General features: G+C 38.8%; 4 protein-coding genes across 4 annotated transcripts; 1 reads left to right on the top strand and 3 right to left on the bottom strand.

The window, feature by feature from the left end:
- Positions 1–6,374: 6,374 nt before the first annotated feature.
- On the bottom strand, positions 6,375–7,089 carry N7516_009625 (uncharacterized protein; the record flags this gene model as incomplete). Its single annotated transcript, XM_057222344.1, has 3 exons — positions 6,375–6,413; positions 6,838–6,888; positions 6,997–7,089. Coding segments are annotated over 3 exons (183 nt in total), but the record flags the coding sequence as incomplete, so codon positions are not given.
- A 4,709-nt stretch (positions 7,090–11,798) lies between these two features.
- On the bottom strand, positions 11,799–12,977 carry N7516_009626 (uncharacterized protein; the record flags this gene model as incomplete). The annotated part of the gene is made up of 1 exon (XM_057222345.1): positions 11,799–12,977. The coding sequence occupies one exon, from the start codon at positions 12,975–12,977 to the stop codon at positions 11,799–11,801; it is 1,179 nt and encodes a 392-aa protein (XP_057069566.1).
- A 562-nt stretch (positions 12,978–13,539) lies between these two features.
- On the bottom strand, positions 13,540–14,245 carry N7516_009627 (DUF3716 domain-containing protein; the record flags this gene model as incomplete). Its single annotated transcript, XM_057222346.1, has 2 exons — positions 13,540–14,185; positions 14,238–14,245. 2 exons carry the CDS (start codon positions 14,243–14,245, stop codon positions 13,540–13,542), a joined length of 654 nt encoding a protein of 217 aa, XP_057069567.1.
- Positions 14,246–16,467: 2,222 nt separating this feature from the next.
- N7516_009628 (uncharacterized protein) lies at positions 16,468–16,893 on the top strand (the record flags this gene model as incomplete). Its single annotated transcript, XM_057222347.1, has 1 exon — positions 16,468–16,893. One exon carries the CDS (start codon positions 16,468–16,470, stop codon positions 16,891–16,893), a length of 426 nt encoding a protein of 141 aa, XP_057069568.1.
- Between the last annotated feature and the right edge of the window lie 565 nt (positions 16,894–17,458).

Consider the following 17,458-nt stretch of genomic DNA (forward strand, 5'->3'; position numbering starts at 1 on the left):
CAATTACTGATTTATTCATTTATTCATTTATGCATTCTTTTAATACAAACTCCGTTAGCCTACTGTAGTTATATCAGACACGGAGCATTATATAGTCTGAATGACTTCCAAGGTTTGATGTTGGCGAACTTGCAGTGACCACAAAAGTGTTAACACCCCCTTCCGATACCGCCTTCCTAATAAATTATTCCGCCTTTGTAATTTGACATACCGCCCATTACTACTTGGATCTCATTGGTGAATATTTAACCGGTAGAAATCTGGGGTGTTAACACTTTTGCGTAGTGACTGTAGATACCTTGCTTACTATGGAGCCTGTTATAGTAATTCAAGTATTTTAATTTTCTGCCGCTAGTATGACATACCGCTTAAGGGTAAGAAACCACGAATATATAGGGCAATAAGGAAGGTTTTATAGAACTGCGCAGAGAGACGTACAAGGAGCGCTAAACCAAAATTGATAGGCTGAACCTAACAAAGTCATTCGTCATACCTATCCGATATGGTGTAATAGGGTGTCCCGGTGAAAAGACCACGGTTCTACGTGGCATTGTGTGGGGGAAACCGTGGTCTTTCCGCGTAGGCAAGAATAAACAATATATAGTTCCTAGCAGATGTTTGACCTAAGCCCAATTAGGTATAGCCCAGCTAGCCGAAATATAACACTTATATATTCCAGCGGCTCCATCATGAGTCTATTACTATAGCCCAAAATAGTGATATGACCGGCTTGTGTCCGATTCAGTATAGCCTAGTAAGCCTAGCGCGTATAAATCCCGGCGGCTTGTTTATAAGTTCTAAGTAGCCCTAGTATAAAAGCGAAGATTGTTACCCTTAAGATTTTCTTATAAATCATTATTTAATTATCATTCCCTTATAAGCCTATTAGAATCAAAATACTACCTAAAAGGTCCTCGAAGCCGATTACGGACTATAATGCCTTTATCCGGTTACTAGACCTATCTATTAAACGTAAGAGAGCCGAAGCGACGAAAGAACGTCTATAGGGAATTTATTTTAACTTCTAGAAGTACTAACTTCCTTTCCCTTAAGTCCCTATACTTTTACTTATAATATAGATTTATATCGTAACTTATACCGCTAAATTATAAGTATTAGCTTAAAAATATTATATTAAGATTTATTAAAGGCTTTATTCGCTAGTATTTAGATAAATATAACGAAGAATACTATTCTAGTCTTATAATAGTAGTAAGGTTTTTTAGGATATATTAGAGCGAAGAAATAAGCTATAATATTCCTCGTAAGTTAGGGTAGGATATAACTATAGTATATTTTAAAAAGCTAATTTACGGATTCTTTACTAACCCTAGAAGCTTTCTAATAATCTTAGTAAAGAGTATAGACTTAACTTAGGCGCTAAGTAACAACCGCTATTTAGTATTAACGAACTCTTACTTATTATCTATTATTTATTAGATATCTATAATATAGCTTTTCCTACTTTCCGATACCTTTTATAATTAAATACGTTACGAAAAATAATAGCTTTAATGTCGGCTCGGCCTAGAACTCTAACTCTATTAACTAGGTATATAAGGGGTAACGATACCCTTAAATAGAAGGATATTAAGCTATTTATAGTAAAAAACCTAGAGGATCCCGGCTCTTAAATCCTTCTTATAAAAGTATAGTATAGGCTTAATAAAGGAAGGAGAAATAAAAGAGCTCTATAAGTATTACTAGAAGAGGTATAAGTATATAATTTAGCTATAGCTATAACTAACTCTAGTAGGCCTAAATTTATATATACTAAAAGAAATAATAATTTAGGACTTTATATTATTTATAATATACTTATATATATATTTCTTAATAACGCGTTTATAAGCCCTTATATTAAATACCCTCGAGATATCTAGCGTCTAATAAAGATACCGGAGTATCGCTAAAGTACGCCTATCTATTTTAAAAAAGCTTAGGGGATATTCCTATCTTAAGACGCGCTATATAAACAGATAATAGCTATTAGATTATAGACCTAGAAAATACTCTTCTATATAGCTAAGCGTAGAGTTAGGAGTAAATTGCCTATAAAAAGGCTAGTTTTCCGGATAAAGGGTCGCTTTATAAATACTATAAAGGCGTAGTAGTAAACCTTAATATATATTTAAAAAGATACTAAATTAATAGATAAGAAATTAATCCTTTATAGGATATCTTAACGAGTATTTACGAAATATAATTATAGGTTACCGAAAAGGTAGTATATTTATAAGTTATATCTTAGTACTAAACGATACTTAATCTATTTATATAAGGACTCCTACTAGGGATTTATTACTTAACCTCGCGATCTATATAAACTTAAAATAGGATACCTCCGCGCCTTAAGACCTAACTATTAAGTAGAAAGAGTCTCTTAAAATAGATAGCGAACTCCGGGATTTAAGAAAGACGTATAAGTCGCTCTAGATTACTCTTATTATAGAGTTTATCCGCCTATAGAAGATATATAAAGCTAATAATAAGCGTTAGTATAAATTTAAACGACTATAAAATAAGATCTAGGTACGGTAGAGAAAATTATATAGAAAAGCTAAGAAGACCGCTCGCGATAAATTCTTCCGAAATATTAGGAATTAGATTATAGAGCGTAATTATTAGAGGAATCCTATTACTTTTATACTAGATATCTCTTATATATAGCCGGAGAGAAGAGCGCTTTTATACCTTAAATTTAAAAATAGAGATACTAATACCGTTAGTAATATCGAGTTACTTAAAGATCGTATTTAGTCCCTAGAACTACGACTTAAGCTCTATAGTCTTTATATACCTAGGACACTAAAAAGGCGGATTAAATTTAGTTAATATATAGTTATAAAAAGCTAAAGATTTCTAATAGAAACACTTAAAAAAAGCTAGGACTAGTAGGGGATTACTTCTATTAAAAAGTTCTACTAGCCTTAAATATCTAGTATATCTAGGACGTAAGGATCTATATCTATCCGCTAGAGCCTACCCGTATATATATAAGGATATACTAAAACGTTATTTCGAGACTTATAAATTACTATTTATATTTAAGAGAGATAGTCGGTAGTATAATTATCCCGGTTGTCTAGAGATTCTATTTATACTAGCGCGATATAAGATTTATCTTAAAGACGATTATAATATTAGCCTATAAGTATTTAAGATAGATTAACTAATATACCGTTTCTTTATACAAACTTATTTTCTAGACACTAGACCTAAATCTTTATAAGTAATAAGTAGGTTATCTATATAAGGATACTAATACTAGGACTTACTAATATTATTATACCTTAGAAGCTTAAGATAAGGAAGTAATTTCACTATTAATTTAAGCCTATCTAGATTATAAGGTATATAAATTTATCTTAAGATTAAAATAAGAAAATATTAGTATTTATTACAGCTAGAGTTAACGTAATATATATTATACTAAGCTAAATATTATAAAACAATCCTTTAGAGTAGTTCTAGAGCTAAACTTTGAATTATATATTAGCTATTTAATATTAATATTATCAATAGGATATTATTTAGGTAGGCAACTTACTACTATATACTTTTAGTAAGCAGAGAGCGTTACTTATATAACCTTCTTAAGATATAAAGAGAATATATTTATATTATATAGCTCTAGACTATAAAAGCAATACGAGAATTCTATTAAGCTATTCTAGATTATAAAGACTATATATTCGTCGTAGGGCTAAAATAAGGTAATATAATTTCGGTATATATTATAGCTAGAGTCAGCTAGGATTTAAAGTTACTCTTATCCCTCCTCCTATAGAAAAAGAAATAAGGACTATTTTAGTATATAGTAAAGACCTTATTTAGTAAGAATGTTTTAAGAGAAAATATATTATCGATAACTTAAGCATACTATCGGTCGTTAAGATCTTCGATCTACTTATATACTTAATTCGTAGTTTCCGCCCAAAAAAATAGCACCTTACTCGTAGCTATATTAAAGAATATAACCCTATTATAAGGAGGAAGTTTTGTAAATACTTGACAGCGAGTCAGGAGAAGAGAAGAGATCAGCAATGCAATGGTATTAAGGCTAACTGCTGATGGTTGACGATCTCTCTGGATGATGATGAGAAAGGGGAAAAGAAGAAGAGAGAGGAGAGGAGACTATCTGGTTATTGACATGTGATAGTTCTGACAAACAAGGTCATGTGCTATGATCCTAACACACCCCCTTAGAACTAACTCTAAATGTAGAACTCCGAATGTACTTCTAATACACCCCCTTAATCCTTTAGAAAAACCTCTTTTGTTGAATTTGTCGAATGGTAATATCGAACTAACAAACAAGTACTAGTAATAGTATAGGCACTAGTAATGATACTAGGCGGCGCTCGCTCTAGCAAAAAGTACTGATACTAGGCGGTAACTAGCTCTAGTATAATAGGTTCTCGCTTAAATATAGCTCTAACCTAGCTCTAGCTCTAGCAACTTACTCTAGCTCTCGCTTCAGGTACCTACCTAGCACTAGTACTAGCTCTTATAACTTATATAGTTTATATCTAGCCCTAGCCTTAGCTTTGTAGTTGTTGTTGTTCTAAAAAACCGTTGTTATATATCGAGAATCCGTTGCTATAGATCTCGAGAAAAGAATAACTACGCGTTCCGAACTTCTGCCGGTCGCGTCGAATGATTTCGCGTTCCGAATACCGGTCGCGTCGAGAAGTAGGTATTATAGACGGTACCGAAAGAGGTAAAAACCGTCGAAAAATTTGAAATACGCGATTGTGCGCGTGATTAGTACTCTTCCCCTAAGCCCGTGGGAAAATCGGAGGTACGGGGTTCCGGGACGCCGGGGTGCCGGGGGTACCGGGGGTAGCCGAACCTACAAAAGGGCTAGCTACCCCAGCTTCGAAAATCGATAAAAAACGGCGCTCGGAATAAGCGAAGGCTTATAACCTGACAGCGAGTCAGGAGAAGAGAAGAGATCAGTAATGTAATGGTATTGAGGCTAACTGCTGATGGTTGACGATCTCTCTGGATGATGATGAGAAAGGGGAAAAGAAGAAGAGAGAGGAGAGGAGACTATCTGGTTATTGACATGTGACAGTTCTGACAAACAAGGTCATGTGCCATGATCCCAACAATACTACGTAGAAATTGTCGGGAGTTATATTAACTATATATTTATAAACAATAGGCGTTATTTCCGAAATTTAAGTAACTTAGTTTAGTTAAGTTAGAACAGTACCTTATATAATAGGGAGCGGGTAACTTAAGACCTCCGTACTAAGGTTAGTTGACTAAATAGGGCCCGGTTAATTATATATAATAAGTTAATTACTACCTACTATTCTAGTATCTTCGGTATCTTATAAGACTATAGGTAGGGCTCTCTCCCTATTAGAAATTTGATTACCTATATTCTATTCCTATATTCGCTCTATATCGGTTAAATTAAGATTAGAGAAGAAAGATCGAAAAATATCCCGTTTAACTATAAAAGATATTATATTCTCTTAAATTGTATAATTAGGCGAGTAGATATACTCTAAGAATAAGTACTTTTGATCTAGAAAAAAACTTTCTATATCTATTATTCTATAGCGGCTCTAAAGATTCTAGTCCTTAGACTAATCGTAAGTCTAAATAAGGACCTATATTATAACGATCTAAGGAGTTATTAAGCTAAGAAATAAAGCGACTTTAGTACTCTATTTAGATATTTGATTTTCCTTATATTTAAAGAACTTAGAGGGGCGAAGACGGATAAGAAGACTAAGAATAGTAGTAAACTCTAAGTAATTTATACCGGGATTAAATTTAGACCTTAGTATAATAAATCTAACCTTACTTATAAGAAGCCTAAGGCGCTACTATAGTTCGGATCGATCGAGGTATCGGGCCCTTAAACTTTAATTAAATCTAAGGGGCTATAAGTTAATTATTCTATAGAAGTAATATATAGTAAAAAGAAATAGCTAACGATATATAAACTAAAAGCTAAACTCTTTTAGGCCTACTCTCTATATAAAGTTATTTTCTAGAGACTATATATAAAATTACTAATTCCTAGGTACTATATAATAACAAAATATAGCCTAACGAATAGTACCTTTAAAATTTACCGGGAGAATCTTTTTAATAATATTAGTTATTACTTTAAGATATTTTATATTCTCTAAAAAAGTCCTAAAGGACAGAATTATCTTTCGATAATCTAAGATAGTATACTATATTTTCGACTATAGATTTAAGTCTTTAACTATCGAAAATACTAAGCTATCTTAGAAAGTATTTTTTATATATCGGTAATCTACTATTAATAAATAAAGGTAGCGTTCTTCTAGTATTATAAGAGTTAAAGGGTTAAGAAACTATAAATTTTAGTAGATAAAAAACTACTAAGCGGAGTAAATCTCTACTAAGAAATCTAAGAGCTCCTATAGAATAATAAGGTTAGTTAGATAAAATATTCGTTATTAAGTATTAGATTCTCTACCTCTAGATATTTAAGACTTAGGAGATAGGTTCCTATATACTATAGGATCTATAAAGCGGGAAAGTAGAGAAGCGTATCTAGTCTTCTTCCTAGGTAGCGGAATTTATCTTAGCTTTTTCCCTTCGGCTTATAAATCCGATTAAATTCGCTATATTTAGTCGGCGACTATCTTATAAGCTACTCTTTAGTAGTATCTATCTCCTCCCTTTACTAGTAATAGTAGATATTTCGAAATATTTTATTATTACTAAAAGTATACGACCTAGAGTTGTATTCTTATAGTCTCCTTCGGTAATTATTACTTAGCTTTTCAGCGTCGTATAGATTAAAAATCTACTACGTATTACTAGGCGCTAACTATTTACGAGTAGTAGTAATTCGATATTTTTCTTAGAAATAATATAAGTTCTAATCGTCTAGTAAGATAATCTCTTTAGGGTCGCTGCTACTTAAGCTAGAAACTAGCGGCTAGAGTTCTAAGAGTTTTATCTTATAAGGAATCTAAGTAAGTAGATCTAACCTACGATAGCCCTTATAGTTAAAGCGATATAGAAGGCGATCGATATTAGATTATCTAAAGGCCCGAGAACCGAATATATCGATATCGTCGAAGAGAAGCTAATTTAGCTAATAGATCTTAATAGAGCCGATTTTAGCTACCGATAGCTACTAAGCGATTATCAAATCGTTAGATACTATAAAGATAAGAAGTTAGTATTAAATTGTTTTTAAATAAGATTATATAAAAGGGTAAATTTTGCCGGGAAAGTATTAATTATAGCCGCTAGCTATAGGGTTCCGGGTAGGTAGGAAAATCGTGGCCTTAATAATAAGATAACCGGCGTTACGCTTATCTTATATTTTAAATATGATTAGGAACTAGTAAGATAGGCGGTAACTAGGTATTTTACTCGAAGTAGTTCCGGCCTATAATAGGTATTAAATAAAGATACTACCCGATATAGCTTATTTATAACTAGATATCGAAGAGTATCGAAGAGTATCGAGTATATTTCTATCTAGCGGCTATAAGGAGTTAATATATATTAGTAAAGAGTAGATATATAACTAGATAGATAGATAGTTTCTTTAATACCGGCTCTTTCTAGGCTATAATAAGTATACCTATCTATATATATTATATATATATAGTTATACTATAAAAGATCTGTATATATATACCTTATACTATATCGAGCGATCTATCTCTTAGCGGCCTTATACGGGCTAAGTCTTTTTAAAGGTATCGAAGGAACGATATTAGGTAAAGCGCCGAATAAATCTATACCGAAGTATATATACCGCTATAATAATAATCAAAGGTCCCGATTATCTAAATATACTTAGGCGTAGCGGCCTAAGTCCCTATTAGCTAGAACCTAGTTCTACCTATATAGGTAATATCGCGATTTACTAATAGATAAAATAATTAGTCCTAGTAGTCTATCTAGGTATTATTTATTTATAAGTAGTATATCGCCAATAGCGTTTTACGTAAGGCGCCCTAATTATTATAGTAGAAGGTAAACGCGCCGGCGTAGGTACGACAACTAATTATAGCCTATACGCAACCGTACTAAAGTATTATATCCTATCTATCTCCTTTATAGGGCTAAGCCTATATTATTACTTTAGCTACCTTAGTATCTATCCCTAATCAAACCCGGGGGTTATTTATACTATACTACCTTATCGGCTAGGCTAGGCTATTATTCTATTCTATTCTATTCTAATATTTATACTTTTAGTAATTTATAGGCTGTTAACTAGGCTACAATAAGTATATATAAGGGCTACTCTTCCCTTATTTCTTCTTACCTTTACTACTACTATTTAAGCTTAAGTTTTCTTCCCTCCTCTCTCTCTCTTCGGTCCTTTAATTAGCACTTAGTACTAGTTCGATTAAACGGTTAGTTCGCTAGCCTTTACCTATATATTAATAACTCTAAATATTAATTCTTTATTAAATTTATTCAAAGAATATAGACTTTTCGACGCCTAAGTATAAGATATTAACGGAGACCTTAACCGAGCCTAGAGTAAAGCGTTTATATAACCGAACCGAGTCTTTAAGCTTAACCTACAACCTTTTTAAGAACTTAGAATGTCTTTCGGATCTATCTAAGACCTTAAGATCGTTTCCTCGAATCGATCTTATAGTACTTCTGCGTTACTACGAGGGCGACCGGTTAAATCACGATAAATTAGAAGCTACCGAGAGCCTCTAGGATAATATAAAAAAGAAATAGAGCTTAGTAAAGAAATTAAGCTCGGTAAAATATAGTCTAAGATAATATAATAAGGAATTTGTAAAATAGTCGGACGACGAACTTTAATAGAATCCGTCTACGTAATCTTTTAAATTTCCGGATACTCAAATTTCCGATAGACGTTATTTAATAGAGTATCTCGAAAACTCGTTACGAGAATATAGCTTTTTGAACTATATATCGTCCTCGCTTCTTCTCTACCGGCTAATACTTCTAATAGGTAGCTTTAAATCTATCTTAACCGATAGATATAAATCTTATTAGGAAGTACGCTTTTACTATATAGATAGTTTTACCTTCCTACGACTCTAGGATAGTAAAGGAGGACCGAGGGCATTATTTTATAGGTTAGAGCAGTCGTAGAATAATGCCTTAGAATTTGTCAACCTTTTAGTAACGTACAAATTCCCGTATACCTATAACGGAACGATAGCTAGTACATTAGCTTAATCTCTAGATAGTATATTCCCCTTAGATAGCATATGGTAGGTGTGTATATGTTTGGTTTTACTATGTATTTCTATCCTTTGGATCTAGAGTCTTTAGCGTGAAACGAGTTAATATGTTGCCGGGCGATTATTTTATCCTCGATATGTGCCAAGTGTAAGAACTAGGCCCTAGGTTTGTGTGGGTAAAGTCTCCTCTGTTTAGCGGTTCTAGGAACATATGTTTTGTCGAATACCAAGTCCGAATACATGGTAAAAACCAGATATTATACCGAATCCATCATGTGATCTCGAGTACCCGGTCCTTGCCAAGTAACCCCACCCTACGGCAGCCGATTTGGACCAAATTTGACAATAGGGTTTCTGCCATGCAGAAACTTAGTAATCGGCACTAATGGAACCATACGATACTAGAAAATTACATAGTATAGTCACGCCATAGATCCATTTCTACGAACTTTTATTTAGCTTGCTTAGTTTCACCCAAAGGTTACGTATTGTAAGAATATACTGTTTCAGGTATATGGCCTGTCAACCGGGTAAGATACGTTGGCTTAGGGAGGGGAATCAAGGTGTATTGTTCTGTGTGTGCTAAGACTAATTCTTGTCAGAATTCAGGGGTCCCGGGGGACCCAAGGTTAAGAGGAATTGTGTATACTAAGACTCGGTACCGATTAGGTAACGAACCCCGTACGATCCCTATGCGCATCAGAACCTTCTATGAATACAAATGTTGTTCCATATTCCTGTTTCACCTTTGAAAGGACCTTTATCCTTTACACGTGGGACCATATAGGAGTCCTATCACCCCCGTAGGACTCCTATAGGAGTAATAGGGTAATAGGACCAAAATATTTTTAGTCCCGGCGGGAGTGATGGGACCAGGAAATAGGACCAAAAAAATTTTGGTCCCGTGGGAGTTGGCAAGGTCTAGGTCGGCTTAACCTTATCTACGCGCTCTTAGCTACGCGTATAAAGGTAGACAGTGTGGTTACGCTGAACCAGCTAACGGGCAGCCTTAAGGCCAAAGCTATCCGTAGAACCTATTATCAGGATACGGACCATTTTGCTTAAGTTAGCTGATTAAAACGAGAATGGTACGAAGAGCTTATTTGAGAGAGTATTGCCCAGACCAGAGGGGGAGAGAGATCAAGTCCGATTCTGTGGTAATAGAAGGAGAGATTTCGAAACGTGCGTCGAATATTCTCAATGAAAAGGTGGTTGAAAACTTGCAAATTCACAGCAAGCTACAAAGATGGGGGTTCTTAAGTATAGAAAGCCTGAGAAAGCAGTAGAATGAAGTATTTGACTTCCGTTGTAATTTCTCACGATCCGATGCGCCGAAGGATTGAGGGGTAATATTTGGTGGATCTCTCCAGCGCAGCTGATTCATGGATACCCGCCCCGTGAGATCCGCCTTTCCCATGGGGTCTGGGTCAATTTGTAATGCCTTTGTAACAGGCCAAGACTAAGACAGCTTTGAACAGCTCCTTGACATTTAATCAATCACTTCAATTGATTTACTTAGTATTAGTCTTTACAGAGACCACATATTGTAATTTCAGAGAATCCTCGAAGTGGGGGTAAAGTGGGGGGCATATAATTAAAAAGCAAGAGTTTCAAATGAGGTTCATATAAAATTGACTAAGCCCCAGTAACCGGCTCAAGATAGCCCACAAATGGGCCCAAGCCCCTAGCCCACAGCCCATTTCTGTGCACAAATACAGTCTTGGCACGCATAAAGTAGCTGATTAATGGTTGTATTTTTCGTATATACCAACCTATATATTCAGTATTGTTATATTATCATAGTAGGCAGGAATTATACTGATTTTAGCATCCTGATGCCAGATTCCATTCTAAATCCTTGACTTTCATGTCAGAAGACTACGTGGTGCATGTCGAAGTGCATGGTGGAGATGTGAGATCTTGATTGAATTGTTGAGCAAGCTAAGCTACGAAGACTAAGTAAGAAATCTGACATCATAATACATGATTTATTATAATTCTTTCTTTACCTGGTAGAATGACTTACTTATTCACTCAATCTAGGGGAGTATTGCTATATCGGCCGCCGGGCTGAAATTCATGTTACGAGCCAGGTCTTCAATGAAAGAAGGAGAGTGCTATTCAATGAAAAAGCAAACGATAAGGGGAAGGCAGAAACGCAGAATGACACCCCGAAGGATACACCAACCCCCAGCTTCTTGACAAACGACGAGGTATCATACTGCAACTGCAACACGTACAGCAACCCCACGATACAGAGCACACAAACGATATTGATATAAAAGATCCATCACCAGATCGTCCTCTCCCCAATAGCACCCCCAATCGGGATCCCCATATTTGTTCCTAGCAACCACTCGAATACTGCAATAGCCATATACAGACCTTGCTCGCTCATTGTCGATATATCAGACAGGATGACCTGCACCAGGTGGCTCATAGCTCCTACACCGATCAGCCATGTAATGGTTTGTGTGGTCGCACAGAGGATGCTGCCGAGGAGGAAGATGGATATCGATGAAAAGACACAACAAGACACAACAAGAAACGACACGAGTTGGGAGGGAAAAAAACAATAAGCAGCATGACTTTTCATTCACTTTATTCCCGCTGGCTGAATTTGGGGCTTGCCGGGGTCGTAGTAGGCTGTGCCTGATTGTCTTCTTTGAGCCGACTCTGGCGGAATATCTGCTCATTCCATCTTGGCAAGTCCTCCTTGACTTGACTGAGTGTCTTTTGCACTGTGAAGGAAATGGCATTCTGCAGGTACATAGCGGCGCGATTCCAATCCTGATACGACATCGCACCGAAAGCGACAGACTTCACAGGATACGAGTAGAAGATAAGGTTTTGGGTATTCTGGCTCTGTTCAACCCAGTGACAAAAGATGGTCATTGCTTGCTGTGTTACTGTGGCCGAACAGGCTTTGACAATCCGGTCGAATGATAGGTGGGTGGCTTCTTCCCCGTTTGAGCGAACTGAAAGCTGTCTTAAATTGTACAGCATGTTTGCTGTGTTGTGCCGGTTCTGCGTTTCCGCATCCATCCCTCCGCTGCCACCTTTGGCCTCGAGAGCAAAGCATGGGAAAACGAGGTCCGGAGTTCTTGCAATAGGCGAGGAAATGTGGTTTAGGTGATGTAGGGCTGGTTCGTAGTCAACGAACTGGCTGCGACGGAGACCAACAGAGACGTCTGGGTACGGTGCTGGGATATTCTTTGAGTTTTCGTCCAGTGGAAATTGGACAGGGAGCTGGCACTGTTTGCTGAATGGTATATCCATTACAGCCAGCGTTTCTGGGTCTAACAGTAGACCAATGTAGTCCATCAAAAGAGGGACAATGCCCCCCTGGATGCTTCCTTCATTCCCGGCACTGCGAATGATAACGTCAAAGGAGTCCAGGGTTGTGTTTGGAAGATCTTGCCAATTGGGTGGACGCTTCTCGAGGCGTGCCACCATCATTTCGTACTCCGCTGGCTTCCCGGTTGCTTGCTGCACACCTCTTGCTAGCAACTCACGGACATAATCGGGTGACTTGTAATTGACTGTCGTGGAGGTTGGAGTATTTTCTAGCGACGAAGCCTTTTGACGTTTCCGCCGGGACGTTGGACTGGACGTTGGGGTTCGGACAGGTCTTTTGGCTGGGGGTGTCGACGTTGGGATAGAATCCGACATTTCTTCATCAAATTGAGGCGACAGGGAAGTGGGCGATGGTACGGGGAAACCAAAGTATCTTGCAAGAGACCAGTTGTGCTCACAGAGCGAGAAGTCGTATTGAGACATCTTGGGCCGAGAGTCAGAAGGAAAGTGCGTAGAAGATGTTTTGAATCGGAAAGTGCGATATGGAGTAAGTGCAGCAGCCTTGGATCCATTGATAGAGTGAAAGGAAAGTGCGCAGAACACACTTTCAAGGGCAGAGTGACAAATGAAGGAGCAGACCTCGGGAGTGAGATCAAAGTACACAGAAGGTGTGTTAAGGAGGAAAGAGAAAAGAGAGAAAGGAGAGAAATTATTGAGAATATAACCTTCCCCGGTCCCAGGGTTACCCGTAAGAACAATAGAAGTTGCTACTAAGCCTATTTAGGAAATAGGTCTCGAACCTTGAAATCTTGGACCCTTCGATTGTTGTAGGGGGTTTCACCAAAAGAAGAAGCTACTAGTACAAGTGCAAAAGATTCCAGAAGGAAAACTAGTTGTCTATTTGCTCCTTGGGCTCTAGTAGACAAAGTGAAGCTTATTGAGGATTAAAAATATCAAAAAGTCAGCCATCATGGGCCTCATTCGCGAAACGAATTCAACTTGTAAGAACATCGAGATTGCCAAACCAGGGTCATATCCACCTCCTCTAGTGGCCGCCGAAGCGGGCCACAAGGGAGTCAACAGCAGCCTTCAACGCTCGGATGTTGTCCCGGTGGGCCTGCGGCAGGGTACCATCCTCGGCTTGCTCAGCGAGGGCGGCAGTAGCAGTTCGAACGGGTCGTAAAAGACGATCGAAGTCGCCACGCATAGCGGGTGTCATGTTCGACAGCCCTCGGTTGGGGATGACTCGTACTGCGAACGGGTTGACCACAGGGTAGTTGAACGAACACTGCTGGTGTCCGTTCGAACCGGCCCACCAGCAGTTTGCGCAGTCGTTTGGTACGCCGGGCTGGTGGTTCACGATACAAACGGGAAAGACTCCATATCCTTGGAGGCAATAGTCGCACTGGACGTTAGGTCGAACGCCAGTCATGAAAATAAACAACGCTTCCACTCTCCGGATAGATTCCCCGATTGCTTGAAAGAACTCCTCTCCACCCCAGTGGATTGTTTCGCGGAGGGTCGGCTCGCGGACCATCTCCTCCTGGTAGAGGGTTTGCAGAGTTGGGCTCAAAATCATTTGACTCCGGCGGGCAACGGGCCAAGGAAGGCGAAGGACGAGCTCAACCCAATCGCCGGGGGAATCTGCGGATTCCCCATGCCGGACAACGGGGATGGTAGTCGGTGCGTCACTAGAAATGTTAATGGAGTTTCTAAGAGAGTATCTTAGGGATACTATCTTACTTTGCCATGGTTGGTACCTCGTATTGAGTATTCGCGTGATAAACCTGCCGAATGAGACGGAATCGAGCAGAGGGAGATGGATAGGAGGAAGAAAGCAAAGCGGAGATGAAGGGATTGGATTAAATAGAGATGTGAGAGACAGGAAGAAAGGAAACCAGGGTAAAGTACTATCATTTTTCCCCGCCGCATTTAACGGCTTGGTTTGACCTACCCCATAAGCTGTTTGAACCTACCAAACTAACAGTAGTATTAACTTTACTATCTACACTTTGCTCAGTAGTACGTCTGTCTCCAGTCTAACCCAGATTACCTCTATGCCTTGGCTGTCCCAGGTCACTCCCAGATCTCCCCAGGTCTCCCCCAAGTCTCCTCAAGATCTCCCCCAAGTCTCCTCAAGGTCTCCCCAAGTCTCGTTTAGGTCTCGCCAGGTCTCGCCAGGTCTCCTCCAGGTCTCCCCAGGTCTCCCCCTAAATCAGACCCGATCTGTCTAAAAGCTTGATCGTCTCATGGAGGAAGCGAGATTGAAACGAGGGCGGCAATTATGTTGTATACAACGTACGTACGAAGAATATTGGGCGTTCTCGCAACGTGATTTTCAATGAGTTTCCTACACCAAATATGCTCCCTGGCCCTGCTTGACATCAATATCGCTACCATGAATACTTAGGAAAAACGTCGGGGACAGCCTCAGTCAGTCTCAGATTGTCGCATTCTCATTGATTTCATCCAAGACAATGCTTTCAACATACGTACGTAGTCAGCGTCCCCTCCTTCGGTCGAAGATAACGCTGATGAAGATGATTTATGATGTTCCTCGAAGCCTCTCAATCCGGCAAATCTCACTATATTTGGACGAGGACCCTACTAGGTCTATTGATGATGTTGGAATGGCGGGCCGTTTAGATAACGGCATAGAGGTAAAGGAGAGCAAGGTCAAGGCACCCACTCTAAAGCAGATAGATTATGGGCTCTCCAGGGCCACAATCTACCTCCCGACAGGTTGCTAATCAGGATTTTTCGCATATATGATCCACTTCCAGATGACAACAACGATCCCAGCTACGTTCCAGCAGTAGGAACAAGCTATCCTAGAATTCAAATGGGGTATTTCAAAGAATTTTGATATCGATAACGAAGGTATCCTTAAACGCTATCTTGCGATCAATGACTTGTGCGACACTGATCAATTTATCTCCCTCAGTTTGACCCATATTGACAAGATTCTTCTACGCTTTGGTCATCAGAAATGCAAATCTGTTACTAGTCATGAATGAAAAAGAAGCCTTAAGTCCTAAATCTGACGAAGTGACGAAAGGTGAAATCAAGGAATATTAGGCTCTCTGATTTGGCTCACGGTTTCAAAAATCAAGGAACAAGGAGGGAACGGCAAAAGGTAGGTAGCATATCTGTTTCCTGCGCTTTTCTTTCTTGAAAAGTGAGAGAAGCCGTGCTTGCGGCCTGCCAACTAAGGTAGTTTCAAAATTGAGGTTATTCTCACTTGTTCTATAGATAAACCCGTATATACCAAACCACTCTTCGCATCGTTTATACTGAAGTATTCTCATCGTACAGGGACTAAAGCACTATTCACCTATTAGTAAAGCACTTGACTTGACATATAGTGCAATCCGAAGACGGTGAGTCCAAGGGATTCGGCACGCTGTAGTGCATCGTTTATACTGAAGTATTCTCATCGTACAGGGATCAAAGCACTATTCATCTATCACCAAAGCACTTGACTTGACATATATTTCAATCTAAAGACGGTGAGTCTAAGGGATTCGGCACGCTGTGGTGTATTGCTAAGATTTTGACAGCCATAGATCACATTAGGCTCAATTCCTCAACCGAAGACCAGCCCTCCAAAACCCCATAAAACCCGGTATATACCGCTTACGGCGAGGCTGACCGAAAACCTGGATACTAGGCCAGAAGAGCGATCAGATGCCACTAGCCGAGAAGTTTGAACCATTCCAAACGGCCCCAAACATTGCTTTACAACCTCCGCTAGATAGACCTTCAACGGGAGCCAACACTGCAAAGGAATATCAAAAACCTAAAGCGTAAGGTAGGGGACGGATTGTTATTCGATAAGCAAGTGTCGCACCGGAGAGAGAATGTTGAGGCCCTAGTAAGCCAGGTAGTTGGAAAAAAGGTCTCGCATGGCCTTGCCTGCGACAATTGCCTGATACTAGATGGCAAATTTACCTCTTATGTTCGCATGCCTGGCATGCAACACTATGCAAACTACCATTGGGGGGGCGAATATATCCGGTGCAGCTTATTAAAAACATCCAACGAGAACCCCAACGAGAACCTCAACGAGAACCTCAACGAGAACCTCAACATTGTCCCAACAGACGGAAAGATGCAAGAGGACGTTCGTTCGCTAGATGCAGCTCTAGCAGCCCTCGAGGGCAAAGTTTCCCGCACTATAGGGACTATCAAGATGATGCGAAAGCAAAAGAAGAAATTGAAAACCACATTGAAGGAGCAGCCAAATATCAACTCGACTCACCATGAGGATCTACACCCATTACGCACAACCCTAGCAGCCTATGAACAAAGGCTCGCTCGCACCCAGAAGACTATGAAAATGATCCAAAAGCAAAAAAAGGAGATGATGAAGGAAATCAAGGAGGCAAGTGAAAATTGAGATTGCAGCCATAGGAGCTTTTGAACATACACCAATTCCTACAGATTTAGAAGGTGGTAAAGTGGGGTATTCATAAAGAACACCCACCTAGCATATATTCCCTATCAATAAATACCATTGACCATCGCCACAGGACCTGTTCCAGGTGATGTAAACGTAGATTCCAGAGTCCGAGATCGAGTGGTAAGGCTATATTATATTTCTCTTCCACTCATAACCTAGTACATAGGACCATAGGGTGTGTAAAATAGGCCTTTCCGTCTGCTCAACCGTACTCAAGCCACACACATCTAGTCAATCAATCATTCAATATGCCTTTCCCCTTGAAGCAGCGATGAAACCTTATTAGCCTGGGTGTGAAAAATTGAGGTGATAGTGGCGGTAACTTCACACCCTAGGTGAGCATCCTATGCACCGAGGGTGTGAGTCCCACTATAAAGCTGACAGACAGTGCACGTTTCTTATTTTCCTCTACTTATTACTAACTTATTATGTGTAATAATAGAAAATAATAATGTAATCATAAATAAACGGTATTCAAACAATACATATTATCTAGATGATA

The sequence above is a fragment of the Penicillium verrucosum genome (assembly GCF_028828655.1).
Source record: "Penicillium verrucosum strain IBT 35672 chromosome Unknown utg000004l_segment0_segment0, whole genome shotgun sequence".
In the NCBI taxonomy this organism is placed as follows: Eukaryota; Fungi; Ascomycota; class Eurotiomycetes; order Eurotiales; family Aspergillaceae; genus Penicillium; species Penicillium verrucosum.